Source organism: Gallus gallus, chromosome 1 (assembly GCF_016699485.2).
Source record: "Gallus gallus isolate bGalGal1 chromosome 1, bGalGal1.mat.broiler.GRCg7b, whole genome shotgun sequence".
Taxonomy (NCBI): Eukaryota; Metazoa; Chordata; class Aves; order Galliformes; family Phasianidae; genus Gallus; species Gallus gallus.
In genome coordinates, this window is record NC_052532.1 from 60,121,249 (window position 1) to 60,141,323 (window position 20,075).

General features: G+C 45.4%; 1 protein-coding gene across 6 annotated transcripts in view; it reads left to right on the forward strand.

The window, feature by feature from the left end:
* The window catches only part of IQSEC3 (IQ motif and Sec7 domain 3), a 105,815-nt gene that overhangs the window by 69,420 nt on the left and 16,320 nt on the right, over positions 1-20,075 (forward strand). For all 6 annotated transcript variants that reach the window (XM_015286921.4, XM_416377.8, XM_004937919.5 and 3 more), the window contains 2 exons: positions 1,911-3,004; positions 7,713-7,874. In XM_015286921.4, the coding sequence (XP_015142407.2) occupies positions 1,911-3,004; positions 7,713-7,874 (1,256 nt within the window). The remainder of the gene's footprint in view (positions 1-1,910; positions 3,005-7,712; positions 7,875-20,075) is intronic.

A 20,075-nucleotide genomic window follows, 5' to 3' on the forward strand; every position in this document is an offset into this window, starting at 1 on the left:
CACTTCTCACAGCTATCATTCCAGACCTTCACTTGTATCCAGTTCACTCACTGATAGTTTTATCCACAATTTATGTAGTGTTTTTAAAAAATGGAAAAGAAGGAAGCAGTTTACATGACATGACTCTGGGAGCTGGGGCTCATGTCTCACTCTGCCTTTGCACTTAACCTTAGGTCTTCTGGCAGCTCTGTCCTTCACCCTGTGAATAATGGGCCTGCAAAGCATACCTTGAAGGGCAGGAGTGTGTATCTGGGTGTAAGGATACTCACCACATGAATGATGTAGACAGTCCTCTGTGAATTCAGCTGAACTTACCAGTGCTCCCAGCCCTGCACTTCACCTTTGGTGGGCTTTTCCCATGTTGCCATCTACATGCATGTATATACTACGGTCTATACCTGTGTTCTGCATTGTGAAGTGTAGACAGTGTAGAGGTCAGTTAATCATTCAGACAAGACCTCAGTGAAAGTAATTTGAATTCATCCTTTTCTCTCCAGTCCCATCATTCACCATCATCTTTACACCGTCTCACTTGTCAGCTCTCAGTTACTCCCTGGAACCAAGAAAGCAAACATTCTCCTGCAGCACGTTAGTGAAGGCCCAGCAGCAGAACAAGAGGGAGGGCAATACTAGGAAGTACAGGAAGTACAAATACTAGACTACGGAAAAGACCATACATGGTTGCTTTTTTAAAGCCTGTTGGGATGCCACTTAGCTGTGTCTGTATGTATTCACGCGTGTGTGTGTTACTACCAGTTCAGGAAGGAGAAAATTCTGCTGCCACTTGTTCTTAATGTCATGTCTTAATGTCTAAAGTCAGAATTTCTTACCTTTGAAACCTGATGGACTTTCTCGTCTTGAGTTGTTTTCATTTTACTTCTGGTTAGTGCCTGAAAAACTCAGAGACCAGAAAGGAAGACACTTTGGGATTCAGAGAGCTTGCTAAGAGACACGGAACAAACACAGCTTCTACTGACTTCTGTGGAAATGGATACTTCCTGCTAGCTCCTATGACCAAGATAGCATTTTCTGCATTTAGAAGTCAACTTTTCTTTCCTTATTCTGAATGGTTTCTTCTTGCTCCTGTCAGTATTTCCTAATGTGAATAAGGATGGGAGGAGTTTGGAAGTACTCGGAGCAAAGGGAAAATCTTTGACATTGCTAAAGCAATGTTCTTTGTACTGCGTCCAGGCCTGGGGCTCCCGGTGCAAGAAAGATGTGGCGCTGTTGGAGCGGGTCCAGAGGAAGACCACAAAGATGATCAGAGGACTGGAGCACCTCTCCTACCCTGAAAGGCTTAGGGAGCTGGGCTTGGTCACCCTGGAGAAGAGAAGGCTCTGGGGAGACCTCATTGCAGGCTTTCAGTACTGAAAGGGAGCTTATAAAAAGGAGGGAGACCAAGCTGTGGTTGCCCCATCCCTAGAGGCGCACAGGGCCAGGTTGGGTGGGGCCCTGGGCAGCCTGATCCTCTGGGTGGCAACCCTGCCCATGGCAGGAGGTTGGAACTAGATGATCTTTAAGGTACCTTCTAACATTAGCTATTCTATAATACCATCAAAGCACTGCTGAGCAAGAAGATGCATTTCTGGAATTGTCTGTTTAATCATGCTGTCAGAAGTGGAAATGCAAAGGAAGGGTGCCTCCAGGTTCCAGCTTCTATGGGTGGCACTGTAGGAGGAGGTATGGTCATGATATAGGTGTAAGGAGGCTCACAATGATGATGTTTCAACGGGTCATGCCTAAAGGAAGGCCTTCTGTTGATACTGAGAGCACAGCAATGCAGGAAGTTAATTCCATGTTAAAAGTACTTTTGACAGTCATTATAGACTAATCAGTATAGCAATTGGGGTCATGTAAAGCCATCAGAAGTCAATTAAGAAAAAATAACCTCTTGTTTGTATGTCTTTCAGATTGAAATGCTAGAGCACAAATACGGAGGTCACCTGGTATCTCGCAGGGCAGCCTGCACCATCCAAACTGCTTTCCGACAATATCAGCTCAGCAAGAACTTTGAGAAGATCCGCAACTCACTGCTGGAGAGCCGCATGCCACGCCGCATCTCTCTGAGGAAAGTCCGGGTCCAGAACTCTGAAAGCTTCTCTGCTGAGAAAGCCCTAGTAGAGGGGTACAACTTTGTGGGCATCCCGTTGGTGAGGTCCCCATCTTTGCCAGCCACAATCAGTGGAGCGCTGACTGAGCTGGAGGACTCCTTCACCGAACAAGTTCAGTCCCTGGCCAAGTCTATTGATGATGCTCTGAGCACCTGGAGCTTGAAGACCATGTGCTCACTGCAGGATGGGGGCTCGTACCAGATAAGAGAGACCTTCAGTGCCAGTTCAGTGCAACCAAACCAAGACTTAGAAGCTGAGTTGCAGGACAAGGAGAAGGAAGAAGGGCTTCTGCCAGATACCCTACCTAAGAGCAGCAGCACTCTCATGATGGCTTTTCGAGATGTCACAGTCCAGATTGACAACAAGAATATCTCTGTCTCATCGTCTACCTCGGTGTCCATGGCAAACTGCCTGAGCAGCAATGCCCAGGCTGGGCTCTCTCAAGCCTCCAAGTCTGAAGAAAGCCCAGGAGAAGGGGAGGGAGAAGACAGTGAACCGCAGGCTGCCCCAGAGTGCTTACCTGAGACAGAAGCTCTCCAGAACAGCCACACTTTCACTGAAGTGAACATTAGCACCAATGGCATGGGGGACAGCAATGAGGAGCCTGGGCAGATGGCAGTGCAGAAGCTCCAGTTTGATGCTAACAACGAGACGGGGCAAAGCAAAGGCTCTGAATCTGAGAATGCAGACAACTCAGAGCAGCTGAGCAGCAGCAGCACCTCCACTTCAGCAAAGTCAGCCTCTGAGGTGTCCTCAAAAGAAGCACTGCAAGCCATGATCCTCAGCCTCCCACGGTACCATTGTGAGAACCCAGCTAGCTGCAAGTCCCCCACACTTTCCACAGACACCATGAGGAAACGCCTCTACCGCATTGGGCTGAATCTCTTTAATATGTAAGTGACTCTTCATCTTTTGTGTTTCCTAGACTGCTTAATGCCTCACAAGAATAGGTGATGACAAACTCTTGGTCTAGATCTGTCTCTAGGGAAGTTCTTCATATTCAAGGGTATGACCCTCTCAGTATCAGATTTAGACCATGGGTTGTCTGCCCAATGGCTTTTTCCCTAAATTTTCCCAAGTGCTGTTCTGACCTTCTGCCCAATGGAGGAACAATGCTGTCCTGAATTCTGATCCTTCAATCCCAGTTTCAGTCCATTTGAGATCGTGCCACAGTCTGTTGAGAAGGCAGAAGCATATCTGGGGACATAAAAGCAGTCTCAGATACTTAACTTGGAACATTTCCAAAGAGAAAGAGAGAGAAAAGTAGAGCTGAGCTTAGCTAACCTGGTATGAGTGCTCTGGCTGTTGTTTTCCTTCTGTTTTTTGGGGTAGATTTTTTTCATCTTAATAGAACAGGTTTAGTCATCTCAGTCTCTCATACATCTGAGTCTGATATCCTATGAAAAGGCCTTAGATGTGAAAGTAAAGCAGAGTGGCTCAGAGTGTACAGTCAGAAGGGGTGAACTCAGGGGGTCATATGCAGTCTATTTTAGATTGGCAGAAAGCAGCTGAGCTCTAATAAGAAGCTTTAGATTTGCTTGTTGTCTTTCAATGAGACATTTCTCGTCAAAACAAACCATGAGAAATAATGGGATTTTATCTCATGCTGTCTTGGTTTCCATTTGAATCCCCAGATGAAGATACTGGGAACATAGTGCACTCATACAAGCAGAATGTTTTGCCACGAATTAGTGTGGGCCTTTTGGTCAGAGCAAGGACTGAAGTTTATGCAATTATGGGCAGAAGTTTTGCACAGACAAGGATTAAATGTGTGTAGTACAGAGACTGTAGACCACAGAAGGCAGGAATGTGGTTGAAAGATTTTTAGTGATGGCTGCAGAGCACATCCAGAACTGAAATTCTATAGGAACAGACAGACTTGGGACTCATAAAGAGTCAAGGAGGATATTGAGGAGGACATTTTACTAACTCTGTTCAGTAGATTGTGAACAGGTGGGTTCACGTGTATATATCGAAGTCAGGCTCTGGCAGCACACATTTGCCCAATGGATGCAAGCAGGCTGGAATAAGAGAAGGTGGGCATCAGAAACAGATGGGAGCTGATTATGACATAGTTCCAGCTCCACAAAGATGTTGTAGTATTTGTGTTGGGATTGGTGTCCTTCTGGAGGAGGACACGAGGTTCACATCTCTGCAAACCAAGTGTTTCAGTATTTTCAGTCATGTTTGGCAGGAGTTCCTATACCCAATGTGTTTTCCTTTGGTTCATGCAGAGTTGACACGAGTACTGATGTGATCATAAAACAGGAGTGAAATTGTTTTTTCCCTGCCTGTCTGCCTCCCTCAGTCTGCTTGGCACACATTCATGTGACAGATTAACAACACTAGGTCTTCTGGGGCAGCTTTGCCATTCTTCATTTAGTGACCTGAGTTTCCTGCATCTTGCACATCTCTGTGGGATCACAAACTGAGTAACACCGTGGTGCTTTGAAACACAACTCCCTGGCCGGTCCTCTCCTGCTGCCTTGAAACTAGTTGCTGAAACAGTGTGCCAGTAACCTGTGAGGCTCAATTTTCTTTTCTAGACAAAACATTGTAGGGTAGAGAGAAAGGGAACAGAATTCTTAGTTCTAGAGTGCAAAGCTTTTTTTTTTTGTAGTTCTATGAGCAGGAGCTAAGGGACATATAGCTCCTCTTGTAACACTGAAATATACCATAACCCAAGGGGTTGCAAGGGGGTTTATACACATTCAGCTTAGTGCAGTTGATTGTTGGTCTCCCTGCTGAGGAGATGGTTTACCATTGTAGTGTGTGCGATGCAATCACTGACCTATAGTGCATGGAGCTAAGGCTGTGACTATATGCATGCACATATTTTTGCTGGCTGCTCTGCTGGACCAAGAGCTGAAAGCCTCCAATTGCTAGCACCATCTGCCATAGTCTGTCTGGCCTTGCACTGCTTTTCTGTAAGCAGTGCTCTGGCTTGGAGCAGGCCCCTGGGAACAGACCGATCCTGCGCTGCTGTGGCACTTTCTCCTTCCCCCCCTCCACAGTGAGGGGGTGGAATCCCTGGAACGGAGAGTGCTTCATTATGCAGCACTTCTGTAATAACTCAGTGTGTGTGGGCAGCTGGCTGCGTGGGCAGAGGGAAAGCCAGCAGGACGTGAGGAATCCCACAGCATTTGCTGGCCATGCTTAACACCCCTGAAATATTGAGGAAAATAGCAAGGACTGAGCTCAGGAGAGAAAGAAATGGAGCTGCTTGCTGCACATCTGGTAAAAGCCATGTGCTGCAGTATATGGGATACATATACAGGTGTTCAGTGGCAGAGATGCTGTATCATTACCAGGATTTTGTGGGGAACAACTTGAATCCAGGGAAAAACTGATGTAAGGCTGCTGTTGGTGAAATAGTTGTGTTCATTTGTATTTGAGCTTTAGTCTGTGCAGTGAAAGAGGGCTGTCAGAGCTGGACTGTTTTATTCTACATCCTCTTGCTTTGTGTGTTTCATCCCTTCTGAAATCTGCATGTCTATGCCAGTCTGTATTAGAACTGCATTTTCCTGGCCACATCCAGCTCCCACCTCCTGTGGAACTAGTTCAGAGTCAGTCCAGTGTCTTTGGAGTCACATCAGTGACTAAGGTCTTGCCTTGAACATTACATTGGCCCAAAGACTAAAATATGCACATGGAGGTCCATTTTCTGAATCTCTATTGCTTATCTTGACTTCACCCATGACCATTTAACCCTTGCATTTAGCTGAGAACTTTGCCTGTGCTCTTCTATAAAGCTGGAGATCTGTATGATGATACAGAAGGGATTCTGTTGCTTTTCCTTTAACAAGTCCTAGGTTTTCAATGTCAGATCTTGCATCTCTCCTATTCATAAATTTAATGGGCTGACTTGTTCTCCCAGACACTCTTCCTGACAATGCCACTCTGCCCAGGATGTTTTCTTTGTGACACGACAGAATAAGCAGAAATATCTTCAACCCAACTTCTGTTAGTATAACCATGAGGCCTCTGAAGGGAGCAGGCCATTCTCCTGAATGCCAATCCCACTATAGCTAGACATATGTTGTCCACCCACATCCTTCACCACCTGATAGTGTCACACTCTGTGCCTGTGCATATCATGCATTCACGTGCTCAGAGATCTCATCCTATCCTTTCCTCACCCCAGAAAACAGCCTGAGCAAACCTGGCCCTTGAGCCTTAACAAAGATCCCTGAATTTGGGTTAATGGTGGAAGTATGTTTTCCTTTCTCCTTCATGAGGATGCTACCTCTCCCTGTTCACCAGCTCAGAGAATGAAAGGAACATGGAAATCCTCCACAATGCATGAGTTCCCCTCAGCAAGAGTGCATCATGACTGAGGCTCTTCAGTGGCACAGTCTGAGGTACAGGAAGAAAATTTCCTACATGATGCACACATAAGCACTCATTCCAGCATGTACTATGGAACAGGCACCCCCATAGACTCAAAGCTGCTGCCAGGTTGCATAGAAGCTTGTATGCTTATAGGATACATAAGGAGAAAGGCAAAATGTGTGGACACGATGGTCTCCTAGAAAAATGTATGATGCAGGAGAAATCTGCCTGTACAGGGGATATACACACACAGGAACGTGTACTTGTAGCAGCACACAGTACCCCCCAAGATGTGTGCACAGACACTGGCACACCACTGTGCAGAAAAGTGCTCCCACAGACAGGCAGCTGGGCTCACTCACACCCAGCCTGATCTCAGAGGGGGCTCACAGTCAGAGGGGGAGAAAAACCCTCTGTGCTCTGTCTTGGAGCTGCATACAGCTCTCTCCCAGCTTTGACAAGGCATTCTCCAGGTGCATGCTCTCATCCACCCACACTTGCAGATTTCTGCCTGAGGGGGGAAATCAATAGAGAAAAGAAGAACAACACAGCTACGGGTGGGGGAAGTGGAGGAAGGGATAATGCAAATATGAGAATGGGATTTCTGTTCAGGCAGCCAGCAGCAGACTCAAGTGAGGAAGGAAGAAATGTCACACAACACCAAGCAGTGAAAATGCATGAAAAAGAGAATGAATTTTTATTTACAGAAAAGAAGTGCCCCATCTTTGGTTAGCCCCCTCTATGTCTTGAGCCTCGTTTGCCCATAGCCCGTGAAAGCAGTGCCTCCTAAGTCCCTTCACAGTCACCTTTTTCCCTTTGCAATTGTCTGTCCTACACACGGTGAAACCCCAGCTTCCCAAGACAGTAGCAAAGGGTTATATTTGGGCACCCTAAAAAACTAAGCTGGGGTAGGTACAGTGCAACAGATTTTGATCCTGAAGCAGAGGGGTGGCTGAAGAAAGTCACTGGTGAGCAGCAAGATCCTCTGTGGCAAGAGGCACTTCCAGTCTCCTCCACACGACAGCAGGTGCTGCAGGTGACACAGTGGCTCCCATGACATCTGCTTGCACTCATCAGCAGCTGGGGAGAACTCTCCTAAGTCTATTCCCTGCCTGCACCAGTCCCGTCCCTGTCACATACATGAACTCATAATAGGAGCTCATGTACATATAGAGGGCTGCATTACCGGTGCAACAGTTGATGAGCCACGGGTATTGATGTCCCATAGAGTTCATGCCAACTTACCATATTTCTGTCCTTCCTTTTCAGAAACCCAGACAAAGGGATCCAGTTCCTGATCTCCCGGGGCTTCATCCCAGACACTCCCATTGGGGTGGCACACTTCCTGCTCCAGCGGAAGGGCCTCAGCCGCCAGATGATTGGGGAGTTCCTGGGCAACAGCAAAAAACAGTTCAACAGGGATGTCCTGGAGTAAGTATGGAAACCTCTTCCTCTCCTTCCTGCCCTTTTACGGAATTACCAGCCCACCCTTCTCTTAGCTGCACCAGTAAGCACCCTGTCCTCCGTGTCCCTCCATTTCTGCAGGAACTTCACCATTTCTACTTTCAGTCTGGTGCCCCTCATTGCATTTCCCAGCAAAGAGTTTGCCTCTCTGTATCATTTCAGTTTCTCCTTCCCAAAGGGCCTGCCATCATCCAGCTGGAGTTCAGCACCACAGGGGGTAAGACTAGTGACGCTAGGAGATTTTGTGTCTGAAGAACTCTGTGACTCATGTTTCACCCCATCCAAACAAAGCACTCCTGATGCTTTCTAGGAAGTGCTGAGAGAAGCAGAGGAGAAACAGCATTTGCTCCTTGCTGTGAGACCAGCAGGAAACAGCAAATGCTGTCTATGCACACGGCTCTTCTGCTGTCCAGGTCTGTAATGGGTGGGCTTTGCAATTATTCCAGCTGCTCAATAAGGAAAAAAAGAGGGCAGTTGGTCCTGTGGGTGGTAATGAAGAAGCCTACACGAAAAAACCTGCTACTAATTAGTTTACTCTGTAGTCACAGAGCATTGAGGAATATCCCCACTCCAAAAACTCTAGTGGACTGAGCTGTCTTTTTTCTCAACAAGATCTTAGGTTTCCTACCTGCTTCTTTTCAGTAGCCGCTTTTGCAGGATCATTCCCTTCAGTTCACTCACTGTGGCTACCTCCTGCTCACACAAGCCATGCATCTCTCAGCCTACATCTCTCTTCTTTTTCAAGCCTTGCAATTTGGGCTACAAAATCCTGGAAACACCTAAGACCTATATGTGCTACCTCAGTGTCTGCCTATTGCCTTGCCTTTCATGTTGCTAAATATTGCTAACTTGTTATCCCCCTGCTGTGAGCATCACAGGAGCAGAGTAGAAATGTTTCTCAGAAAAGCATATTACCCATTTTTCTGAACGTTGTCCAAGATGACAGGCTTTCTGCAAAGATGATCCTGGGGAACTGAGATGAACCTTAATTTCCTGCTTGGCCCTGATCTACTTCTTGCCATACAGATGAGAGAGAGGGAGAAAGCACAGCTCTGCGTGGTATAAAGCAGTAGGATAATGCTTCTGCCACCCTGACAGCCAGTGCAGTAAAGGCAGAGGGGGAGTTTTCACCAGAGTGTAAATGTGAGTGCTGCCATGCATGGTAATGTGACATGTGTAGTCATGGCGCAACAAGCTTGTTCAAAGACCTGTTTCCAGAGATGATCAGCACTCAACTGGGTCTTTCTTTCATTAGGCAATAGCACAGTTCTTAGTGAGAGCTGCCTTTCTGTGAGGCACAGTCCTTTGTATTGCATCCGTTGTAATATTTTCCAACTCTCCAATATGATAACTCTTTTCGGTTTCACAGCAGCTTATCTTGAAGCAAGCCAAAGAGAAAACCTAAATCCAACACACACACCACTCCTACTCCTGGGAAAAAATAATTGAATCATCATAGAATCACAGAATAATTTGAGTTGGAAGGCACCTTAAGGTTCATCAAGTTCCAACTTCCCTCATGGAGACAAGGCTGCCACCCAGTAGATCAGGCTGCCCAGGCCCCATCCAGCTGGGCCTTGAACACCTCCAGGGATGGTGCATCCACAGCTTCTCTGGCCAAGCTGTTCCAGTGCCTCACTACACTCATAGTAAATAATTTCTTTTTAATATCTTATCTCAACCTAACCTCTTTCAGTTTAAAGCCATTACCTTTTGTCCTATCACTACAATCCCTGGTAAAGAGTCCCTCTCCATCTTTCCTGTAGGACCACTTTAAATACTAGAAGATCACAATGACATCTCCCTGGCAGCTTCCCTTTTCCAGGCTAAATAACTCCATCTCTCTCAGCCTGTCTCAATAGGAGAGGTGCTCCAGCCCTCTGTCCATCGTCATGGCCTTCTCTGGAATCACTCCAACAGGTCCATTCCCTTATGCTGAGGGCCCCAGAGCTGAATGCAGTAGTGCAGGTGGAGAGTATGCCAGTTCAGCATACAAACCTGGGCCCAAATTTAAAACTCCATTCGTGATGCAACTGCTGCTGCCTGTTGCTGCCCATTCCTGACCTTTGATCCAGCCCTATTTTTAATATGCTGTATCGGTATTGATTAGAACAGCAGTGAAACACGTGTTGTCTCCAGTTTCTTCGTGCTGAGAGCTACAATTAAAAGTAATTGCCTCTTTTTCTCCAGCAATGTGTGGGCTGCTTTCCCCTGACAGATACACTGCTGAAGTCCAAAGCCAGCCTCTGCGCAGACAGCCTCTGCAGTAGCAATAGGCTAGCATTTCTTTGTAGTCCTACCTTTGATTCCTGCAAATGACCACGTTCTTCCAGTTCATGTGCGACTGTAGACTGTGTCAGCAGCACCTGGTAACAGTCTGTATTACAAAGCTTGTAATGTCAGTCTCCCAGTCTCAATGCCCAGGAACTGTTGTGATATAGTTGCTTGTATTGTCTCTGAATGTTGCAGGAGAGCTATTAAAGCATGTGGCCATACTCCGTCATTACTCTCAGTTTCCAGTGTACCTCTCAATGTAGCACTCCAAATGCATTATGGAGGAGTGTCCCTACTGTCCTATTTACAGATGGAGGAAGCAAAGCTCAGAAGTGGGAAGTGAGCTGCTAAGGTTGTATCTACGTATCTTTAAGCAGCTGAATCTAAATTTGGAGTTCAGAGCTGTACCTGATTGCTTCAAACAACAGATAAATTGCTGACTCATATTCCTTAAAGGCAAATGTAAAAGCAGACATAAAGTATACACAGAATGTTCTACAACAGGAAAGAAAAGAAAGAAAGATTGCCAAATAATTCAGCTAGTTGCAGCTGTGTTGCTTGCAGGTACTTTCTCTTGTGTATCAATTCTGAGCTTCTGGATAGCAGTGGCTGGCAGGTTTTGCAAGCAAAATTTTGTCAGCTCTTGTGAGAACTGTCTGGTCAATAGCTGCACACACAACAGTGTGGCATGCATGGAAACAAGGCATTGCCAGAACAAAATCTCACACAGGATTATCATCCTGGGTATTTTTCCTGTCTATGCATGAGGATGAAGAGGGTTGACAGAGGCTGGCAGGGTATGACAGTGTGATGGCATTTTCCAGTGATCATGGACTAGTCACAACTTCTGAGCTGTTTGCATGTGAGCATGAGGCAACTCAAAGGCATTCTAGCATTTTAGGACAGGCTAAGACCTAGTCTGGATCCTTCTTCCACTGGTGTGACTAAGGAACAACTCCCATCAAGTTAGCTCAGGAACACTGCACAGGTTGGGACAATGTCTGTCTAGCAGTCCCCACATATACCCATGCTTAACAAGCCAGTATTAGGAGACATGGTATTCCCTGGAGAGCATGTGGCAATCAGGATAGCCTTTACATAGCTTTTGTATAACGTGCCCAGTTGCACTCTCATTTCTGTGGCCCAAGTGACCCTTCAGTTCCTTGGCACTGTTGGTCCTGACAAGCTCCAGTGCCTGGTTAGAATGGCCATTGGTAGGCACTGACCACCTGCAGTGAATAAGCCTGTGTGCAGGGGGAGACAACTCTGTTCCTTCCCATCCCAGACACGGCCTTGGAGCCTTCCTGGACCATCCTATCCCTTCCCAGAGCAATTTCAATTATTGATGTCATCTGCTGTGTTAGTTTAGCTTCCACTCAATGTGAAAACTTGTGTTAGAAATGTGTACTGTAAGCATTGTTTCAATTGCAGCTAGGTCGAATTAACCCAACTGCATAAATAAATAATGAGACAGCTTTTAAAACATCTGCAAAAGTCTCCAGCTCCATTGTGCATTTGGATACTGGGTAGAGCCGCCCAGGTTATAAATTCCAGACTCAGTTCTAAGTCCAGCCATAAGTCAATACTCTGCAAACTTCTCTTGGCTTCCATGGGTATTTGAGCTATGCTAGATGGCGAACAAGCCAACCACTGCCTGTTCCTAGAGTCAGGTAGAGGAGCTCAGAAGTGCACAGTTGAGCTTGGTGCTGTGAAGAAGATCCCTCTTTACTGCCCATGTAGTGAGTGCAAAACTCCAGTGATGCATCATACTGGCTGCAAAGCCTCCTATGCATGGTGAAGGATGAATGAGGATAAACTTAATATGAGGCTTAAGCTCTTTGGTTTGCTATTTTGCCTTCTCATATCTGCATATCCAACTACTAGAAGTCCTTAAATTATGTTCTCCCTTCCGTCCTCTTATTCTGTCTTTCAACCTTTAACTGTTTTTCTTGGAACCCAGAAAATATATCTGGATAACTCAAAGGTAATTACACACACTAACCAGAGGAATGAGGGAGAGAGTAGGGGATTTTCGAGAGTGTCTAACTGTAATTGGCACTCATCCTTTGATAACGCTAAACTGCTCACTCCTCTTTTGTTAGAGAGATGAAATATGTCATTTCCTCTTGCAAACAAGACTTCAATCTTTAAAAGCAGGATTTATCTCCCCTTCTGTTAACCACCACCACCAAGTTTAGTGTCATCTGTCAATTTAGGAATCCCTTTAGTCAATGGAGAAACACAGAGCCCTCAAGAGTGCCGTTTTTCTTTGTGCCTGTTTTGCCTGGACATCTAGCTTTTAAACATTTTATGTTACAGGGATAAATCCCATCTGTAGCCAATTTTATGCATCTGACAGAAAGATCCAGCACCCCACAGTAAGATCCAGCTTCTCCTCATGAGAATCTGCTTCTACAACCTGCCTGCAGCAAGCTGGGACCTGCCCTAGGGTTTCAGCATCTGTCAGTCCAGGAAATACAGCTGTAGAGAGGGAGCCCGGTCCATTCAAACTCTGTTCTGGTATTGGACGGTTTTCATCAAATCTACCTGTCAAATGTGACAGAAAAATCATACTGTTACTTTGAAAAAGTCAGGGGCAATGCACACATTTCTAATGAGGTACAGCATCATTCTTACATCTTTTCTTTATTCTTTTGTATTACATACTCAACTCAGATGCATCGTTTATTTGTTTGTGTGCACTCTTGACCCCGTGCTTATTTGTTGCTCTTGTTCTCTTTCATTCATCCTTCCCTTCTCTTTTGTTCATTGTTCCCCTCCACCTGTTTCTGACTCAGGAACTGCTTCCATTTATAGTTCATTCATGAGCAAGATAATGCGCGTGGTGCCATGAATTGAGTCAGCTATGCTACTGGTGTCGGGTGGTTTGTACTCAGGTCGTGGGGCTCCGATGTGCAGAAGTGGCTGTCCTGGTGCATTTGCTGTCAGAAGAGACAGGTGCAGGGACTGAAGAAGAGGGGACAGCGTGCTGATCTGGGGGCTTGTTCCTATTAGCCTGTAAGTTACTGTTAGACACATCTTCCTTGTTGGTGAGCAGCTCTCCTGTCTGTCACGCCAGTAGTGCCTTCTCTTTCTCTTGTGGGAAGTCAAAGAGAGAGAAAAGCTGCTCTTAGGAGTGTAAAAGCAGAGATGGAAACCCAGCTAAGAGGCTGTCCTTTAAAGAAGTGTTAGCTTCCTCTGACTGCTGGAGTGAACTTGACAGGTTAGCCCCAAACTAGCTTACCTTCCCCTTCTCACTGAGGACATTAGAGAGGATCAATAGGGGACTTGTATTACAGGAGGATTTGAGCAGTACAGTGCTGCTGCTTGTGCTGAGGAACAGTAGATAATGATGCAATGGAAACAGAGAACAGAGAGAAGAACATGTTAGGCAGTTCTGACCTCCTGCTGCAAGCAGAGCTGTGGCACAGATCAGAATTGTGAACAAGAGTGACTTTCCCATGACAAGCTGCAAGGGCTAAAAGTACAGTTTGAACTTGCTTGGATGCCTAGGGAAATGGATTTCCCTTGTACAGAGGCTCTTAATGTCTCCTGGAGGGTGAAGAAGGCTAGGCAGGGTCTTGTCCTGCATGGCCAAAGTGTCCAGAGAGGAAACAACTTTCCACTTTGGAATACAGCTCTGTCCCAAGGCATGGCAGCAGTTTCTCACTATGCCCAAGTACCAACAGTCCTGGGATGGCAAGTAGGCATGGCAACCCCAGAGATCAGGCAATACATGTAATGCTGCACCCCCTTGAAAGCATGAGGATGGCAGAAAGAGGTGCTGTGTGAAGTGCAGGACTGGGACACAAGCCCCTACCTGCTTGTGCAAGGAAGCAATGAGCTCTGCTTGCTTTTCTTACTGTGGGCCTTAGCTAACACCTGCAGGGGCAGCTTCCTCCCAGGGAGCTGATCTCTTCCTCTGCAGTACATCCTAAGCCTGGCTTGTCTTCAGAAAGAGCACAGGGATGCTGAGAAAAGGGATGTTTTTTATTACTATTTCTGTGTCTTGTTTTAAACTTTCCACCTCGCTGCCTCTCCCTGTGTCCCCTCCCTGAGCATGGGCTGCAGGTTCATTACAGATGCTTTTAGTTGCAGCCCAGCTCATGCTACGTTGTCACCTGAGTGGAAAAGCTGGAAAATAGGTCATTACGCATGGGCAAGCAGATTCCAGCCCCACACGATACAGCTGCTTCCTGCCTTCTCTGAATCCTCTTGCCACAAGGCTTTCTTTGTCATGCTTAGCCCTGTGTTAAATCCTCATAGTCCTGATGTCTCTGTATCCACCAACTTTTTGGGGGGGAATCATGCCTTGAAGCCTAGAAGGCAGCCCAGCCGCTACGGATTTATCAGTGGGGCAAAATGATGCAAAGAGGATCTCACTCTTTGGTTCCATCACCTGACACCATGAATGCAATGCTCTGCAGTTATGAGGTGCCCAACTGCTTTATGCATTGGGACAGACCAAGCTCCTCATGAATACAGGTGCCACCACCTGGTTTATGAGCAAGTTGTCAGCACCTTTCCCACTCACTTCAGCCACATGAACCAAAGGTCCAAAGTCCTCCTAACAGGAGGAGATTTTGTAAGGCGATTACTCCTGCTTCGTTGTCCTTCGGTCCTCCTGGTTGTCTAGGAATAGGCATCTCACAGGCATGCTGCTGTTTGTACTAGATATAGCACATGCACATCAGTTGTTGTTTTATTCCTTGGACACAAGGAGCCATCTCTGTGTAACCTTTGTCTCTTCATGATCTCTTCATGATGGCATGGTGAGTGGTCTGCCCAAGTGGAGGTGGACCCACTTCCATCAGGATGTCCTCTAGAGTTGGATCCATCTCCATGGGCTCAATGCCACCGCCTCTTTCCACCAGCTGCCTCTTCTCAAAAGGCAGATGTTTCATCCTCTGTCCTTGAAGGAAAACTTCTTGTGTATCTCACACGGAGAAAGAACACCACTTGTGTTGTCTCAGTGACTGGTATTCTGGATGCAGGGTCCTCATATTTACAGGGCTTGGAAAAGAAGGTGGCCATGGCTATGGGATTCTGAGTTTCCAGTGGTGACCAAAACATGACAGTTGGGCGCTGGGATCCATGGCTCTTTCTGTGAAACAGTTGTAAGAATGTACCAAGAGGTTTGGGGAAGGGGGGTTCTCAACCACCCTGCAGATGCCTGGAGTGGAGCCATCCTGGTGCCTGATAGTAGCAGAGGGGACAAAGCATACTGACACTCCGCAGGCAGCCAGAGAGGATGCAATTATTCAAAACTGTTGAGTTTCATGAGTTGCCTCAGGCTGTCCTTTCCCATCCCTCACTCCCACCCTTGGAGCATGAGAAGGTGGCATCTCTTCTGCCCTGATCCCCAAAGGACAGGAGTGGGGAGGAGAGGACCTGATGTCCTCTCGGTGGCTGTACAGCAGGAAGGATCCATTGGAGGGCTGGTGAGGTGAGGTAAGGTGGGGTTTTCCACTCTGAGGATAAGACCAGGTAGGGTTTGCTATCCTTAGCCTGTTCTCTTCGTAACCACAGAATGGGCAGTTGAAGGTGAAACCAGGCCCTCCATGGATATCAGTTGTGCCTCTTCATAAGTAGTTTGGGCAGATTCCATCTCTGCAATCTCTGGAATAGGGATCTTGAAAAGAGAGCTTAGGTACAGAGGCAAAGCTATGCAGTTGGCTGTCCCCCATCAACTAACCCCTCTGCACCTCTAGCAACATGGAAGTGTTCAGTTTGTAACATTAGGCAATTAGGAAAGGGACGTTTGTTTCCTGTGCAGTGATTAAACTACAAATGATGTGCCAAGAAAATGTACAGACTGTTGTTGAACGAAGAGCTAAGCCAGTTGTACTCATATTTCTGGTGATGGCTTGCTGTCCCTGTGCTAACGTGGTACCAGGTGATCCCATTGTGTCCATTTTTCCTGGTTGTTTCCAGTGTTTTGCTTTCATGCCATGTATAGATGCAGGAGGTAGTACCAACTGTTAAGCTTTAAGCTGTCCAGTGGACTAATGGGGGCAGGTGTCACCTCTCATCTAATTTGTAGATTTTCTTTGGCTGATACCATTTTGAGAAGGCCTTTAGTGCAGATGACACATCTAGAGAATTGATCGTGGGTTCTGTGAGTTTGATTCATTCAGTCAAGCTTATTTAAATTTGAATACCCTGGGGAGGATGGAGACCTCCAGCCTTTCTTGGCACTGGTTCCATGTCTGAGCACCCTCATGGTGGCAGTCTTTTCCTTTTGCCTAACTGGCAGTTGTCCATGCTCCAACATGAGTCTGAAGCTTCTCATCCTTCCACCACTGAGCACCAGCGAGAAAAGCCAGGCTTCATCTCCCATGCTCCCAGTAGGCAGCTGTAGTCAACACTCAGATTCTCCCTGAGCCTTCTCACAGCTAACCAAAGGCAGTTCCCTCATGCTGCCCTGGGATGCCATGCATCCTGGCCCCTCCTCAGCCCTGAGAGCATGGGATGGCCCATACACTGACATATAAAATGTAAAAAAGATGAACCCTGCTGCTCATTTCAGATTCGTCTGTCCAGGTCAGGAACAAGCCTCTGAAATGACCTACGATTTTAGGTGTATTTCCAAGCTGCTACTCTGTTTTTGAGCTTGTGTTGTGCTACTGCTCATATGTTCTTTTACAAATAGGCTGTTCTTCAGCTAGTCCTATGCAATTTCTGATATTGTTTTCCCAAAAACATTACAGAATCTAATCTCAAGAGAATTTCCATCTTGCTCTGTCCTTTAGTACAACCTAAGGATAATTTCAGAGTCTCTATTAGCTTGATGCATTAGTTACTGTGCTGGGTCCTTTTTCCAGCACAGGGATGTAGATGGTGTGGCAGATGTCGGGAATCTTTTCTGATTAGCTGGATAGGCAACATCATTAGTATGAGGGCTGCTCTGAAAGTAATGCCTCCTATTTTATTATGTTGACCCATGATGCCAGAAGTGGATGTTGGTGGTATGGCAGTAGAGGTTGAACCTTCCCCCAGTATTCCATTACACTTTGTTGCTGTGTGACAGATAACAGCAGAAAGGTGGTCTGAAAAAGTGATGTTGACATTGAAGTGAGTATGAAGCAAAGGTGTGGAAATGATTCTACCTGCTTGAGTTTGAAAAGAACTATAAACAACTGACTTGCTCTACTTGTCCTTAGAGACAAGAGCATTGACTTTATTATTTGTGATTCAGACTTGAAAGAAAAGATGTGTTAGACCATACTGTGTGGAAGGGGAAGGATTTATCAGTGAGGGAGGAAGGAGAAGATACAATTTAATGGTGGTGGATTGGTCTGCTAGGATGACCTCAGCAGATCCTAAAGGTATGTGCAAGGACTCTTGCTTTCACACGTCTGTAAGCAGTTAGTAATAGCAAAATCATTGGGGTCAATGCTGAGAAACATCATGTATCAGAAAGGATTAAAAAATAATAACAGAAGTCAGACTGCAGAGATGCTTGCAGCTGTGAACACAATAATGACTAACCAGAGAAAAACTTTTCTTACTATCAAAGATAAATTCCAAGAAGCAGAATGCCTTGATGTCAACCCAAGGGACAAGTGAGTGCAAGTATGAGAAAAATAAAAATAACAAAGGAAAGGGGAAGTAGAGTGAGTTTTCACTGCTGCCAGAATCAATTTGCGAGTGTTTCTGCAGTCCACCTCTTGGAGAGGAAAATGAAGATTTTGTGTAAGATTTCCTGTGAGAGCGGCCCCATTGATTCTCTGCCCTTGCTCTTGACTAGTTGTTCCTATGCTTTGATTATCTGGAATTTGTGTAAGGAAGGAGTCCATGTTTCTTGTTTGAGGTTAGAACTACTCCATAGAAGATACTGAACACCCTAAGTTCAGACAGAGCTTTTGGTAATGTATTATGTGGATGTCACTCCAGTTAAGCAATGATATCTCAGCTCTTGAACCAACAGGGGAATGCAAGAAGGAAAATGAGCATTTGAATATTATCCCTCACCCATCTGAGACATTCACACAATAATTTTTTGTTCTAGCAAGGCTGCTGTTGTGACATTCAACAGCTTAGTTCACAAAATACTACCCAACAGCCTACAGCAAACTGCAGAACTATAGAAAAAAACTAATAGCAAAATCTGTAGGATATCACAGAAAGAAAGCAGAAGAACCTGATTACAGCATATGCTTTTATTAGCAAAAGCATCTTTGGTGAAATTTCCAGATGATCCTAGAAACTGGGAGATTCCAGAAGGAAGCTAATCCCCTCTCCCTTTAATTTACTTGCTTCATCACTCATTCTCTACATTCCTCATGCAGTCCCAGATGTCTTTTGGAAAATTTCCTCCCAGCCCTAAATTTGGGATCAGTTTACCTTTTACAAAGGGAAGCCAAACGAAATGTAATACAGAAGATGAGATAAACGGGATGAAAGATAGAATTAGCACTCAAAGGGTACGGTAACAGAAAATGTGAAGTCACTGAATTTTTAATACATTTGTGATGTCCAGGTGGTGCAATTTTACTGAACATTAGCAAGCTAGTAACTTTGTATTTAAGGAAGAATTTAAAGAAAATGGAATTTTGGCACCTGCGAATTTCTTCATCTTTCTGATATGATGTCAGATTTGAGAATTCATTTATGGGAAAAAATAATAGCAGAGAAGAAGGTAAATGGTACATACTAGAATCAGTGGAGAATAGATTAATTCTGTCTTTCTTTGATAAATAATTGGTTTCCTAGACAAGGAACATACAGAACATAATTCTAAACTTCAGCAAAGTATTTGACATGAGAAATGGTTAGTTGAGTGTAGAAGGGAAAGATATCAGCAAAGGAATCGTGAACAGGGAAGAGAATTGGCTGATGCAGACATCAGTGCCTACATACCCTGCTGAAATAGGAAGGTGGACTTAAAGGAGGTTATGAGGAGTTTCCTGAGCCTAGCCTTTTGGTGAATGTTTGTAGCGATGACCTGGACATAGATGATAGGAGTCTGCTAACAAAATATGCTGGAACCACACAGAGAAGGTATTGACATTACAAATGAAGACCAAAATATCATTCGATAAGAATAAGAACTGGAGGATTTAACCATGAAGACAGAAAGAACGGTTGTAGTAGATTTCTGAGATTAGCAGTAGGACTTCTGTAAGATGAGAATATAAACGAGAAGCAAGAGAGGAGCGATCCCCATATTTGAGGATGGCGATGAATTTCCAGTGTGCAATGTATTACTATCAAAGGAAAGCAATGCCAGTGTGTGAGGTGAAGGATTTTCTTTGCTGACAGGGCAGCATGGCACTGAATTATGGTGGAAGTGGAAAAGTTTGTGTGGAAAGAATAAAAACGTGTGAAATGAATAGTAGTTTGGATAACAGAATTATGTGTTGGGGACCCTGCTGTCTGGCTAAATGGACAGAGTTTTAACAACGCTTGATGTTACAAGCCAGCTGATGTTGTAGTGTTCTGTACAAGAGCTTCCATTTCACATTTTCTTTGAGTGGCCTCTGGTCTTTACAAATGTAGTGAATGCTTTTGCTGCAGCATTTGGGTAGGAATGAAGAGTGGAGAAGAATGTCTGGGTTGCAAATGTGGATACGTGCTTGACTGAATGGAAGGTGAGGAGAGGATGAGTGCAGTGAATGTAGTAAGAGAAGGATGGATAAATGTTAGTAAACAAGTGCACATGCTTGGAGGGAGCTAGGAATGGGCAGTGTGTGAAGTATTGCCAGGTGATAAAAGAGACCGAAATAGATGGATTTATATCTGTGTTCACATTGGTATATAGGAGTCTAAATATCTATATCACTATAGTTGTCTATATATCTATAACTGTACAGATGTAGAAAATATCAACACAAACACAGTGCTATCTCAGGGCCTGTACCACATTATCTCCCTTGGAAATTCAGCCTGGGC